General features: G+C 46.8%; 1 protein-coding gene across 1 annotated transcript in view; it reads left to right on the forward strand.

The window, feature by feature from the left end:
• The window catches only part of LOC141053000 (uncharacterized), a 114,755-nt gene that overhangs the window by 17,695 nt on the left and 81,366 nt on the right, over nt 1–15,694 (forward strand). Inside the window, exons 8-10 of the mRNA XM_073550321.1 lie at nt 806–1,039; nt 1,130–1,600; nt 1,766–1,836. Of these exons, the coding sequence (XP_073406422.1) occupies nt 806–1,039; nt 1,130–1,600; nt 1,766–1,836 (776 nt within the window). The remainder of the gene's footprint in view (nt 1–805; nt 1,040–1,129; nt 1,601–1,765; nt 1,837–15,694) is intronic.

The following is a 15,694-nucleotide window of genomic DNA, read 5'->3' on the forward strand; positions in this document are numbered from 1 at the left end:
CCCAGCGATGCTACAGATCGCTTGGAAAACGCTAGCATTTTGCAAGCTAAATACGCTTGCAAAATGCTAGTTTTTCCGCGGGAAAATCACGGGAATTTAAAATGCGATTTTCCCGCGGACTGGAATTCCGGAATTCTCGCGGTAATTTCCGCGAGAGTTCCGGTATGTGTGCACTTAGCCTGAGTGGTACTACTGGTCCTAGCCACCCTATCCTTAGTGACTGAACAAGCCTGTTGTGCCCAGAACTTCTGGTTACAATGTCTCCTCCATCACGAGTGCTACCTGCAGAGCGAATGATGGCGGCATCTGGTGATAAAAGCAGACATTGCAAGCTCAGACCCCAGAGGAGATCATAGACACCATTTGCAGAAGCCATAGTGTTACGAAAAGACAGAAAACTTTTTAAAAAACAGAAAACTTTATTTTGTAAATTTAACAATCAGTGAATTAATCTATAGGAGTAGTGACTTTTTGACACCTGAATGTTTTTTTTTCTTGTTTTACAGGAGCAGGAAAAGTTTTTTTTTTTGTTTTCTTTTAGCATCATTTTCACCTATGTAACATTTCTTGGTGGCTTTTTATTCTTATATTTGTAAAGTAGAATGAACAAACAGTTGATCATCACGCTTCACTGGTTCATGCAATGAGGTCATCTGTTAGATCGAGGGTTGTCATTGTCTTAGTGAATAATTCAGTTTTACTACATAACCTTCGATTTCTATGGACATTTTGAGAAGAAATGTTCAAAAATATAAGTTTCAAGAATATTTTATTCAAAAGTAATAATTGGTTTTATTCTTGGCAGATGACTGTATCAAGAGATTAGAGAGACAGCTGACATCTTCAATTTTTAAATCAGATGACCTTGAGATCAAACAGGATACACTTGAAGTGAAGATCATTACTCCAGATATACCATCATCTATTCACAGCAAAGATCTATCATCTCCTTCTTTGAAACAGGTCCTATCTTCTAATTCATTACAGTCTACTAATGAAAATAAAAATCAGAAAAGAGGCATTAAAAAACAAACTTCTCTTAAAGCAAAGAAGCAAATTACACATTCAGAATACAGAAATGATTTTCCACTCAGAACATCTTTTGTTAAACAAAAAATTCACACAGAGGCAAAAATATTTTCTTGTTCCAAATGTGGGAGGTTTTTTAATTGTGAATCAGATCTTGTTAGACATGAGAGAATTCATACTGGAGAGAAGCAATATTCATGTTCAGAATGTGGGAAACGTTTTAACTGGAAATCAGATCTTGTTATGCACCAGAGAACTCACACAGGGGAGAAGCCATATTCATGTTCAGAGTGTGGGAAATGTTTTTCAGAGAAAGCAAATCTTAACACACATCAGAGAACTCACACAGGGGAAAGGCCACATCTATGTTCAGAATGTGGGAAATGTTTTAAACATAAATGTACTCTTGTTAATCACCAGAGAACTCACACAGGGGAGAAGCCTTTTTCATGTTCAGTATGTGGAAAATGTTATAGAGTGAGATCACAACTTGTTCAACATCAGAGAACTCACACAGGGGAGAAGCCTTTTTCATGTTCAGAATGTGGAAAATGTTATGGAGTGAGATCAGGTCTTGGTGAACATCAGATAACTCACACAAGGGAGCCATATTCATGCTCAGAATGTGGAAAATGTTTTGCATCGAAAAAATACCTTGTTTTACACCAGAGAACTCACACAGTGGAGAAGCCATATTCATGTTCAGAATGTGAGAAATGTTTTTTATGTAAATGAGAACTTCTTAATCATCACAGAACTCACACAGGGGAGAAGCCTTTTTCATGTTCAGAATGTGGAAAATGTTTTGTACAAAAAGTAGCACTTGTTTCTCACCAGAAAACTCACACAGGGGAGAAGCTATATATTTTATTGAGAAATTGTACAAAAACCATATAACAGTCATATAATTAAACAAAAAAAGAGACATTGCATTAGAATTTACTGTATTTTTTGTACTATTAGGCACACTTTTATCACTAAAAATTCTTGCTAATAAGTGATAGCCACTTATAGTCTGAAGGCAGCTTCTTGTGATAGAGCAGACAGAATCCTTCTCGATCACTGTGAGATGTGTTCTCTCCTCCTCCCCAACACTGATGTATGTGATCGCTGCTGTCACGTCGCCGTCAGACTCGGGGCCCGCTGTTCCGCCCTCAGCCACTAGGAGGCGACGGACTGTCACGCCGCCCTCGGGCTCGGGGCCTGCTGTCCAGGCCTCGGCCACCAGGAGACGCCGGACTGACATGTCGTCGTCGATCTCGGGGCCTGCTGTTCCGCCCTCAACCACTAGGAGGCGCCGTGGCTCGCGCCCGAGTGAGGGCGGCAACAATGAAAGGGCTTCTGCGCAGGCGTCTACTGGACGCAGACTCCGCTCCTCTATCAGTCATGAAGGGGCTGGTGCATCATCATCAGGTCTGGTCCTGGGGGCGGTCCTGATGACATCACCAGCCCGGGAGCCTGTGAGGGACGACCTGATTCCTCAAGTACCTTGGGACTGGGCTTGCAAGCCGCCGGATATATTCTTGGTTCCCCTACGTGTTACTTGTGATTGCCTATCGTTAACTCCGACCTCAGCCTGATCTTCTGACTACTCTGTTGCCTGCCGTTTTTGTACCTTGCATTTCTCCTGATTACTGACGCTGACCTCTGCCTGGACTCTCGACGCTGCCTCTGCCTGACGATTTTGTACCTCCGCTACTCTCCCGGTTTTTGACCTCTGCCTGGACTCTCGACGCTGCCTCTGCCTGCCGTTTCTGTACCTCCACTGCTCGCCTGGTTTCCGACCCCATTTTTGGCTCCCTTCCTGCTGTTCTATTGCGACCGTTCTGCTCTGGCACTCTGCTCCTGTTCAGACAGCGCTTCCTGGGCTCTGCAGTAAATCCAGATCCCTGTATAGGGGTTAAGGGTGTCGGTGCTACTCGGGGCGCTGTCTGTCTGCAGCCCAGAACCGCAGACGGACGCGACATTATATCCGGCCCAAATAAAACTGTCTCTTGTGTGTATATATATATCACACCTATATAAAGACAGTTTCTCTGAATTTTTTTTTCCTTTCCTCTCTTGCCTGAGCTGATTGTTGGACTAAAACACCTGTTACTAAGCCTCAGTATCCAGCCTGGAGGATCAGTCTCACCTTCCTGCTCGAGCATGCTGCAGTTAGGAGACTCCAGGGACAAAGCTGAACGTCAGAGGTCCGTACCCCGGGAACATCAGCCTCTGAGCAGCTCTGGCTATGGTTGCGCAGAGGCTCAGGTATTGCCCGCAGATGCGGCCAAAGTTTTACTACCTATTTCGTTGTATTTTGGTCAGGATTCTCTGTGTTTAAAAGCCTATGTCGATAGCGGGTCTGAAGGGAATTTTATGGACTCTTTTGCTGCTAAAAAACTTGGTGTCCCACTACTGAAACTTAATATTCCAATTAAAACCACGGCTATTAATGGCACATCCATTATTCAGGATGGGGTTAAATTTGTTACTGCTAAGATAACTATGTCAGTAGGAGCACTACATACTGAGCTTATTTCCTTTTTTGTGTTGGACAATCTATCTTCTGCAGTCATTTTGGGGATGCCGTGGCTACGTCAACACAACCCTGTCATTGACTGGCACCTGGGTGATGTGGTGCGCTGGAGTTTGCAATGCCAGGATAATTGCATGTCTGTAGCAGTAAATCAAACCAAGCTAAAAAAACACTCCTTCATACCGTTTGCTCTCAGGGATTATGGAGATGTCTTTTCCGTTATAGAGTCTGAGAAACTACCGCCCCACAGAGAGTATGATTGTCCTATAAACCTAATTCCAGATGCCCGTCTTCCAAAAGGGAGAATATTTAATCTCTCTGGTCCAGAGCGTCAGGCCATGAATGAGTACATAGCGGATAGCTTAAGAAAGGGGTTAATTAGACCATCTATTTCACCAGTTGGAGCTGGGTTCTTCTTTGTAGAGAAGAAAGATGGTGGTCTCAGACCCTGCATTGACTACCGGGAATTAAACGCAATCACTATAAAGAACCAGTACCCGCTTCCACTCATCCCTGATCTTTTTAATCAGCTAATTGGAGCCCGTTGGTTTACTAAGCTTGACCTCCGGGGGGCATACAATCTAATCCGCATAAGAGACGGCGATGAGTGGAAGACAGCGTTTAATACACCTCTTGGTCACTTTGAGTACCTAGTAATGCCTTTCGGACTCAGCAATGCTCCTGCAGTGTTTCAGCACTTTGTTAACGATATTTTCAGGGACATCTGTGGTGTGTATGTCGTTGTGTACTTGGATGACATTTTGATTTACTCCACTGACCCTGTGACACATGCTCAACACGTCCGTTCAGTACTGCAGAGACTGCGGGAGAACTCCTTGTTTGCTAAGTTGGAGAAATGTGTCTTTTTCGCTGAGGAGGTACAATTTTTGGGGTACATGGTCTCAGGTAGGGGGTTCCGCATGGATCCTGCCAAGATCCAACCTATTAAGGCGTGGGTGCAACCCAAATCGCTGAAAGCACTGCAGCGATTTTTGGGATTTGCCAATTACTACCGTAAGTTTATCAGGAGTTTTTCTGAGATTGCCAAGCCACTCACGGATCTAACCCGGAAGGGGGCGGACGTGGCCAACTGGAATCCCGAGGCCATTCAAGCATTTTCTACGTTAAAAGAATGCTTTGTGGCCAACCCGGTTTTAGTACAACCTGACTTAGACCGCCCATTTATTGTGGAGGTGGATGCCTCCGAAGTCGGAGTGGGAGCAGTGCTATCGCAAGGCACTGCAGCCCTCACTCAGCTGCGCCCATGTGCTTTTTTTCCCGAAAGTTCTCTGCCACAGAGAAGAACTATGATATTGGGAATCGGGAGTTACTAGCAATCAAATGGGCCTTCGAGGAATGGCGTCACTTTCTCGAAGGCGCCAAACACAAAGTCACCGTCATTACAGACCACAAAAACCTGACCTACCTGGAGTCAGCTAAAAGACTGAATTCCAGGCAGGTCAGGTGGGCCTTGTTCTTTTCAAGGTTCGATTTTTTAATCACCTTTCGCCCTGGCACGAAAAATATGAGGGCCGATGCCCTCTCTCGCAGTTTTTGCCCCACACAAGCCGAAGACTGTGAACCCGTTCCGATATTAGCCAATGGGATCGTCGTGTCGGCAGTTTCCTTGGACCTTCTGGAGGAGATCCGTAGGTCTCCGGAACGAGCTCCTGACACTACACCCCCCCAAAAATTGTTTGTTCCGAATTCCTTTCGCCTTCAGGTTCTTAAAGAGTCACATGACTCTGTTCTGGCAGGTCATCCTGGGCTCAATAATACCACCAGGTTGGTAACTAGGAACTTTTGGTGGCCGACGGTGGTCAAGGACTGTAAGAACTATGTTTCAGCATGTGAAGTCTGTGCCCGCGCCAAATCCACCCATAATCGCCCTGCTGGCTGGCTTCAGTCCTTGCCCACCCCTGAGAGTCCATGGACCCACATCTCCATGGACTTCATCACAGACCTGCCGACCTCAGATGGGAAAACATGTATCTGGGTGGTGGTAGACAGGTTCAGCAAACAGTGCCATTTTATTCCCCTGTCTGGCTTACCTAACTCCGAAACCTTGAGCAAATTGTTCCTTGTGCACATTGTACGTCTTCATGGTGTTCCGTCAAATATTGTGTCCGACAGAGGTACCCAGTTCGTCTCAAAATTCTGGAGGGCGTTCTGTAAACGCATCGGTGTTGAGTTATCCTTCTCCTCGGCCTACCACCCCGAAACCAATGGGCAAACCGAACGTGCTAATCAAGCTCTGGAGCAATACCTCCGTTGTTACGTGTCAGGACACCAGTCCGATTGGGTAGAACATCTGCCATTAGCTGAGTTTGCCTTAAATAATCGCTACCAGGACTCCATTAAAACTACCCCTTTTTTTTGTAACCTTGGATTGCATCCGCGCTTTGGGTCGTTCTCGGCTAGGATGTCGGAGCTCCCTGGGGTAGAGAAAAACATACATCGCTTGAAAACAATATGCTCTGAAGTAAATACGAATTTGAAAGGGGCTCAAGTTAGACAGGCTTCAGCTGCAAACAAACGACGGTCCAAGGGGCCGCACTTGGGGGTTGGGGACAAGGTTTGGCTTTCGACTAAAAACATCAAACTGAAAGTACCGTCTGCCAAACTGGGTCCCAGATTTATCGGCCCATATGAAATTATAGAAGTGGTTAACCCAGTAGCCTTCCGTTTGAAACTTCCGCAGTCATTTAAATTACCTAACGTGTTCCATAAGTCTCTCCTCAAACTGTATCGCTCCCCAATTCACCCTGTCCAGTCCCCTCCTCCTCCTGTTTCGGTCGGAGGGTCCTTGGAGTATGAAGTCCAGGGTATCCTTGACTCCCGCCTTGTGAGAAACTCCATACAGTATCTTATACACTGGAAGGGCTACGGCCCGGAGGAGAGGTCCTGGGTCCCCTCAAGGAACATCCATGCCAAGGCATTAATTAGGAGATTTCATCTCCTTCACCCTGACAAACCGGGTTTTGAGGGTCCGGAGGCCCCTCCTGGAGAGGGGGGTACTGTCACGTCGCCGTCAGACTCGGGGCCCGCTGTTCCGCCCTCAGCCACTAGGAGGCGACGGACTGTCACGCCGCCCTCGGGCTCGGGGCCTGCTGTCCAGGCCTCGGCCACCAGGAGACGCCGGACTGACATGTCGTCGTCGATCTCGGGGCCTGCTGTTCCGCCCTCAACCACTAGGAGGCGCCGTGGCTCGCGCCCGAGTGAGGGCGGCAACAATGAAAGGGCTTCTGCGCAGGCGTCTACTGGACGCAGACTCCGCTCCTCTATCAGTCATGAAGGGGCTGGTGCATCATCATCAGGTCTGGTCCTGGGGGCGGTCCTGATGACATCACCAGCCCGGGAGCCTGTGAGGGACGACCTGATCCCTCAAATACCTTGGGACTGGGCTTGCAAGCCGCCGGATATATTCTTGGTTCCCCTACGTGTTACTTGTGATTGCCTATCGTTAACTCCGACCTCAGCCTGAACTTCTGACTACTCTGTGCCTGCCGTTTTTGTACCTTGCATTTCTCCTGATTACTGACGCTGACCTCTGCCTGGACTCTCGACGCTGCCTCTGCCTGACGATTTTGTACCTCCGCTACTCTCCCGGTTTTTGACCTCTGCCTGGACTCTCGACGCTGCCTCTGCCTGCCGTTTCTGTACCTCCACTGCTCGCCTGGTTTCCGACCCCATTTTTGGCTCCCTTCCTGCTGTTCTATTGCGACCGTTCTGCTCTGGCACTCTGCTCCTGTTCAGACAGCGCTTCCTGGGCTCTGCAGTAAATCCAGATCCCTGTATAGGGGTTAAGGGTGTCGGTGCTACTCGGGGCGCTGTCTGTCTGCAGCCCAGAACCGCAGACGGACGCGACAGCTGCAGAGCAGGATAGGAGGATACCAGGACCTATATTAGAGCTGTGTATATATATTAATGTGTTTATGTTGTAGACCTGCAGCACGGCGGCTTGGTGTTTAGCACTTGCAGTGCTGGGGTCCTGGGTTCAAATCCCACCAAGGACTACATCTGCAAGGAGTTTGTATGTTCTCCCCGTGTTTGCGTGGGTTTCCTCCGGGTACTCCGGTTTCCTCCCACATTCCAAAGAAATACTGATGGGGAATTTAGACTGTGAGCCCCCCTGGGGACAGCAATGATAATGTCTGTAAAGCGCTGTGGAATATGATGGTGCTACATAAGCAAGTATGTAAATGTGCACATGGCTTACCAACATCCATAAAGCCAAGTACACATGAATTTGGTGAAATTGCACCGATATGCAAAGATTACAATAACGAGACAGAACATCTCAAACAGCAATTCCTTCATAAAGGCTTTAGGTTGCCATTGTTGGAGAAATGAAGAACAGGAAGGAGGTGTCATTCATTGCGCTGCTGAAGGAAGCTCGATGGCAAGGTGTAATCAATAGTATTTTATTGTAAAGGTTTATAGGTCCATGCGTTTCAAGGTCTCACACGACCTCTTCATCAGGACAAAACATGTAAAGGTTTTACTAGCTGCAGTCAGTCTGTGTTATTGGCAACAATATTAGAAAGCAGTTAATAGCGGCCACACCAAGCTAATACTTATCAATACTCACTAGTGTAGGATATAGGGAGTTACTATATTGTGAGCATAGCGGAAAAAATGGGGTTATATCCCCTCATACACATTGACTGTCTTATCTTTTATTCTTATTCTTTAAATAGCTCATTAAAAGTTAATTTTTAACTCTCTTTATTTAGGGATTAGTTGCCTTCATTGACAAATTGTAATTAATGTTAATGCCCCATGCTGACTGGGTTGACAGCGATTTTGTCTGTATTATACTGTCCCATTATACATGCAGAGAGAGATCGCATATACTCAGCATGGCTTGTTATACATTTTTGGATAAATCCCTTCCCCGCACAATTTCTATCCCTCAGCACCTAAATCTCTTCAATCAAATGGGATCCACCAAGTAACATTAAAAAAAAAACAAAACTAAATTTATTGTGTTGGTCTCTTATAGCCTTGTAAGAGACATTTCTTTTTGGCACAGCTACATAAAGTACATACAAAACATAAAAACACGAATAATATATAATTAAAAAAAAAAAACAAATACAAACTTCATAAACTAGAAAAATAAAAAATTAAAAACTAAAAAAAATTAGAGCAATCTGTTTCATAATAAAAGGATGTTGTTAATCAAATTTTACTGGATTTAAAAAAAATAAAACTTTTAAAAAAAAAAAAAATTTTGTAAAGTTTTTAATAGTAAAGTAAAAAAATGTTATATGCATGTTTTGATTGAAATCATATATGTATTATTGAGATGTAGTAGTAGGGCCAGGAAGCACACTATCAATAGGTGGGATGGGGGCACTACTATTGTTCCAATACAGAGAAGAACATCAGTATGTTACTTCCACAGCCAAAAATGTTCTGTGGTTCACTCCACACCACTAAGCACACGCTGAATAAATCGGTTATCCACCATAAATGTATATAATGCCTCTAGCAGCATTTGTGAATTTGGATTGCAGCATGGTTGTCATTCCTATTCTCACCATACATCAAGTGATAATGTACTTTATCCCATCTCCACCATATATTCATTGACTATACAAAGCATTTAATTCCGCCTCGGGGGCTTCCATCTGTCACTTGTGCCTAGCGGTGGTGGGTATGCAGAGGTATATATAGACTGTTCAATCAGGTGGACCATACCCTGATGTTAGGCGTCAGGTTTCTGCGTCTGCTCTGCCGGAATCCAGACCCTTACATTCTAAGGTCTCTTGCTGTTTTTCTACCGCAGAGGAGATTGCCTTGCAGCAAATCTCTCCAGGGGCTAAGTCCCTCTGTCCTCCTACTGAGCATGCTCATGAGACGATTTCCCCTTGGAGATCGGGAGTCATTCCGCCATGCGCTAGTATAGTCTCTAGTTGCTACTGTGTGAATGATGATGAATGTATGATTCTGGTGAATGACTCCTTTGAAACCCCTTCCCTCTGATAGTACGTTTGTGGACAGGGACTAAGCTTAGAGTCAACGCCAGCGTGCCACTACTGCATCATCCACAGTTGCTAGCGTCCGGCATTGCGCTTGCGTACTAGCTTTGTCGTCTAGCGGCAGTGTCCTACACCGCGCTGCAGTTGCAGCACTCCTTGGCGTCTGCAGTTGCGACGTCGCACGCACGGTAGGTCTAGACGGACGCAGTTCCGCTGTCTTTGGCTCTGCTACTGTGACCAGATAACGTGTGTGCATTTACTCTGAGTACTGTGACTCTAACAGGCTCAGCCTTATTGTATTTGTCTTTGTTGGCACCTCTGTGACTTAACAGATTGCTCTGCGCACCTGGGTGACGTTTAACCCACGTGCGCATTTCCGCCATATTGCTTGCCTGCCACCACTTAGCAGCAGTCATATCATCTACCGCACGGTGGACCCCGAGCAGCGAACGCACTTTATTATTATTTTTATTTAGTGCGTTCCCCAGTTCCTAACATTATACTAGCGCCAGGGTCTGGCTAGTGATGGCAGAACAGCAGCAACTCTTACAGTATATTCGGCAGCTGGAGGGCCGGTTGGCTACTCTTGAGAGTGCTATCTCAGCTGCAAAATCCACTGAGGCTGCTGTACAGGCAATCGCAGACACGGTTTCATGTATGTCCACGTCCTCCCACGCGCCGACAGTTACCCGCCTCCCGTTGCCCGATAAATTTTCTGGCGATGACGCCTCCAGTAGGGGTTTCATCAGTCAGTGTTCTATCCAGCTGGAGTTACTGGCTGCGCAATTCCCTACGGAACGGGCCAAGGTGGGGCTTATTGTTTCCCTTCTGTCGGGCAAGGCGTTGGAGTGGGCTATGCCACTATGGGAGAGTGGTGACGTAGAGGTTCGGACCGCTGCTCAGTTTTTAACAGCTATTAAGCAGGTCTTCCTGGGACCATGGGTCACGCACGACACCTCTCTTCAGCTACTTGCATTAACTCAGGGATCCACCTCGGTTAGTCAGTATGCCGTTCGTTTTCGGACACTGGCTTCCGAGCTGGAGTGGTTTGACAAAGTCCTCATCCCTGTGTTTTGAAGAGGTTTGGCAGAGCATGTTAAGGATACTCTCTCTACCAGAGAGGTTCCTGCAAGTTTGGAAGAGCTGATTGCCATTTCCACCGGCATTGATCTCTGTTTTTGGGAGCGAGGCCTGGAGCGTGCTCAATCCAAACGGAAGTTTACCTCGGCTCCCTACTTTTTTGAGCCTTTGGAACCACCCGAGCCAGAGACTCCACTCCCAGAGCCCATGGAGGTGTCTCGCGCCGTTCTCGAGGCGCGTCCGGCACAAAACTCCATTTGTGGTTACCATTGTCAACACGCTGTTTCTCAGGACAACAGTGCCCCACAATGGCCAAACTCTGTGCCGCCGGGCAAGACCTTTGTCCCTCCCCGCCTTCGGCCGAGGGTTCTTGTGTGGGCACACGCCTCCAGGAGGGGTGGTCACTGTGGCTACATGCAGACCACAAAACTCCTGGCGGGGTCGTATTGGTGACCGCACAGGGCTCAGGACATTAAAAAGTATATTCGGGCCTGCGCCTTTTGTGCTCGGAATAGCTTCCTTAAACAGAGAGTGGAGACGCCAGCCGACACACTGCGGCATTCCACTTTAGCTTCTGCTCCTGGCGATTTTGTCTCCCACGCGTCCCTTCTCAAACCTGGCGACCTTGTCGCCTCTGATGCCTTCCACATGTCCCGTTTTTCGTGTCACCTACCGGGACATCAGACTTGCCTTCGCACGGGTCTGAGGCCTATGCCCCTGATGGGCACAAGGTGGTGGATTGGAAGGCTCAGGGAGGAGGGGGGGTAATTTTAGGCATCAGGTTTCTTCGTCTGCTCTGCAGGAATCCAGACCCTTACATTCTGCGGTCTCTTGCCATTTATCTACTGTAGAGGAGATTGCCTTGCAGCAAATCTCTCCACAGGCTAAGCCCCTCTGTCCTACTGAGCATGCTCATGAGACGATTTCCCCTTGGAGATCGGGAGTCATGTGCTCAGGTCCTGCTCCAGATCTCATTGGTCCATCTCGGAGATCTGGAAGCTTCCGGAAGGTCCCGGCTGCTATAAAAAGCGCGCATGGCCGTTCCGCCATGCGCTAGTATAGTCTCTTGTTGCTACTGTGTGAATGATGATGAATGTATGATTCTGGTGAATGACTCATTTGAAACCCCTTCCCTCTGATATTACGTTTGTGGACAGGAACTAAGCTTAGAGTCAACGCCAGCGCGCCACTACTACATCATCCACAGTTGCTAGCATCTGACATTGCGCTTGCGTACTATCTTTGTCGTCTAGCAGTGTCCTAGGCCGCGCTGCAGTTGCAGCCCTCCTTAGAGTCCGCAGTTGCGACGTTGCACGCACGGTTGGTCTAGACGGACGCACTTACGCTGTCTTTGGCTCTGCTCCTGTGACCAGATACTGTGTGTGCATTTACTCTGAGTACTGTGACTCTAACAGGCTCAGACTTATTGTATTTGTCTTTGTTGGCACCTCTGTGACTTAACAGAGATTGTTCTGCGCACCTGGGTGACGTTTAACCCACGTGCACATTTCCGGCATATGGCTTGCCTGCCACCACTTAGCAGCAGTCATATCATCTACTGCATAGTGGACCCCGAGCTGCGAACGCACTTTATTATTATTTTTATTTAGTGCGTTCCGCTGTTCCTTATACCTGATGAAGGTCTGCATCCTTCGAAACGCGTTGTTTTTTGGCCCATCTACAAGCCCATTAAATAGGATTGTTGACGTCACCACTACCACGCTCCCCACATCCCTTCCGGCCAGAGCACGCCTTTTTTTGTATAATTTCTAGCACCAGGGGAGGCATGGCAATGAGAGGACGCTCCCACATATCGCCTGCTCCACGAGGACTGCTTCAGTACAGGATGACTGGGATGCAAGCCTCACTCATCTAGGAAAGAGTAAGTGCTGCAATCCCTGTGTAGATACCCACCAAGGGCTGGCTGCACTTTACATGTACAGTACTATCCTTCACATTTCAGCAGAACAGTAGTGCAGGAATTTTAAAACACAGTAGACCTACACCAGCAGATGACATGTGTTCCATAACCTGTCATTGTTTGTGGATACTTCACACAAGACCTTGGAAATCAAGGTCCCAGAGTCTGGAGGAAGAGTGGAGAGACAGACAATCCAAGCTGCTTGATGTCTAATGTGAAGTTTCCATAGTCAGTGATGGTTTGGGGAGCCATGTCATCTGCTGGTGTAGGTCCACTGTGATTTATCAAGACCAAAATCTGCGCAGCCGTCTACCAGGAAATTTTAGAGCACTTAATGAGTCCCTCTGCCGACTAGCCTTTTGGGGCTGGAAATCTCATTCTCTAGCAGGACTTGGGCACCTCACTGCACTGCCAAAAGTACCTATTCCTGGTTTAAAAACAACAGTATCACTGTTTCATTGGCCAGCAAACTTGCCTGACCTTAACCCTATAGAGAATCTATGGGGTATTGTCAAGAGGAAGATGAGAGACACGAGACTGTTATGAATGGGTCACCGAAGAGGAAAAAAAACAACAAGCTAAGTCTCAGAAAACCAGAAAAGTTGGTAACTATGCAGATTGCAGATCCCTGATCTTAACCACACAACTAGCAGCAGTCGTGGACGTTCCTACGATGGTCCTAGATGCCTCGTCACAACCGGAGAGCTACATAAGCCTAAAGCAGGAAAAGAGGAAAACTAACTGCCCCAGAGCAGACCCCAAAGGAAAGACAGCCCCCCACATGTATTGATGGTAAAACAAGATAAAAATACAAACAAAGGCAGGAAAATAGGCTGAGCAAACGATGGGGCCCGACTAACTAGAAAGGACAGGAAAGGAAAGCCACTGTCTGCAATCTGCCCAAAAAAAACTACCAAAATAATGTCCAACACTTCTGATAGCAAAATTAACCCTGAAGTCAATAGACTTCTCCCACTATATCAGCACTCTGAAATATTCCGAGACAGAGCAAAAAGAGGCCAATCTAATAAGGGACAAAAAAAGCAGATTGGCAAATACAGATAAATAGGAGTGGAAATTCAGCATAGCCCCAGCAGGGGCAGGCTGATCACACAAGAAACTGAATTGACCAACAAGCGCAAGTGTGAACATTAGCAAAAAAACAAACTTAACTTGGGAAGACTGGAAGAGAGCTGAAGTCCAAGACCTGAGAAGCAGACTGAATCACCAGCGCCAGGATAGGGCGTCGGCTGTCTTATGTCCAGTCTGATACTCCAGAGATCCAATCGTTATCCTCCTCATCAGGTGGCAGATCACTACCACTTAAACCAACCTCACTACCTCCTGTCACCACCAGAGGGAGAACGGAAGGAGAACTCTCAACTGGTGGAGCAGAAAATGAGTTCATAACAGTACCCCCACCTTGAGGAGGGGTCACCGAACCCTCATCCATGCCACCAGGCCGATCAGGATGGGCCCGGTGAAAAGCACGAACCAATTTATTGGCATGAATATCAGAGGCAGAGACCCAAGAATTATCCTCCTGGCCATAACCCTTCCATTTGACCAAATACTGGAGTCTCTGTCTAACCAAACGAGAATCCAATATTTTCTCTACCTCATATTCCACATTGCCTTTAACCAATACAGGGTCAGGAGGTGCCGCCACAGGAACTACTGGCTCAACAAACCTCTTCAACAGTGACTTGTGAAATATGTTATGGATTTTGAACGTAACTGGAAGAGCCAATCGAAAAGAAACAGGATTAAGAATCTCCAAAATCTTATAATGTCCAATAAATCTTGGCTTAAATTTTGGAGATGCAACCTTCATAGGAATATTATTAGATGACAACCAAACCATATCACCCACTTTAAACCGGGGACCAATGGCCCTATGCCGGTTGGAAAAACGCTGGGCCTTTTCCTGAGAGAGTGACAGCTTATCCACCACTTGGTCCCATATCTGCTGCATTCTCACAACCACAGTGTCCACACCTGGGCAGGACAAAGATTCCACTTGCCCTGAAGAGAATCGAGGATGAAACCCAAAATTACAGAAAAAGGGTGACATCAAAGTGGCAGAACTAGCTCTATTGTTCAGCGCAAATTCGGCCAAGGGCAAAAATGAGACCCAATCATCTTGATCAGCAGATATAAAACATCTTAAATAAGACTCCAGGGTCTGGTTTGTTCTCTCAGTCTGCCCATTGGTCTGGGGATGAAACGCGGAAGAGAAGGATAACTGAATTCCCAGATTGGAACAAAAGGCTTTCCAGAATCTGGAAACAAACTGGACCCCTCTATCGGACACAATGTTCTCAGCAATCCCGTGTAACCGAACCACCTGTTGTAAAAACAAGGGTACCAACTCAGCGGAAGATGGCAACTTTGGGAGTGGTACAAGATGGACCATCTTCGAAAATCTATCACAAATCACCCAGATAACAGTCATTCTCTGAGAGACAGGAAGATCAGAAATAAAATCCATTGAGATATGGGTCCATGGCCTCTTGGGCACCGGCAGGGGCATCACCAACCCACTAGAACGAGAACAGGGTTTAGACCGAGAACAAGTCCCACAGGACTGTACAAAACTCCTGACATCACGAGATAAGGCAGGCCACCAAAACGACCAACTCACCAAACCTCTGGTACCAAAAATACCTGGATGACCAGCCAATGCGGAGCAATGGATTTCAGACATCACTCTCTTTCTCCACTGGTCAGGAACATACAATCTTCCCATAGGGCAATGCTTAGGTTTATCCTCCTGAAATTCCTCCAGGGCGCGTCTCAAATCGGGTGAAATGGCAAAAAGAACTACCACCTCACCTAGGATAGTAGTAGGCTCGGTCACATTAAGAGAATCAGCAAAGAAACTCCTAGAAAGGGCATCTGCCTTAACATTCTTAGTGCCCGGAAGAAAAGAGACCACAAAATTAAAACGCGTGAAAAACAAGGCCCATCTAGCCTGTCTAGGATTCAAGCGTTTGGCCGACTTCAGATAAATCAGATTCTTGTGATCGGTGAGGACCACAAGTTGATGTCTAGCTCCCTCCAACCAATGTCTTCACTCCTCAAATGCCCATTTCATGGCCAACAATTCCCGATTCCCCACGTCATAGTTACGTTCAGATGGAGAAAACTTTCGAG

The sequence above is a fragment of the Dendrobates tinctorius genome, unplaced genomic scaffold, assembly GCF_039654945.1.
Source record: "Dendrobates tinctorius isolate UK_male_01 unplaced genomic scaffold, ASM3965494v1 ptg000164l, whole genome shotgun sequence".
Classification (NCBI taxonomy): domain Eukaryota; kingdom Metazoa; phylum Chordata; class Amphibia; order Anura; family Dendrobatidae; genus Dendrobates; species Dendrobates tinctorius.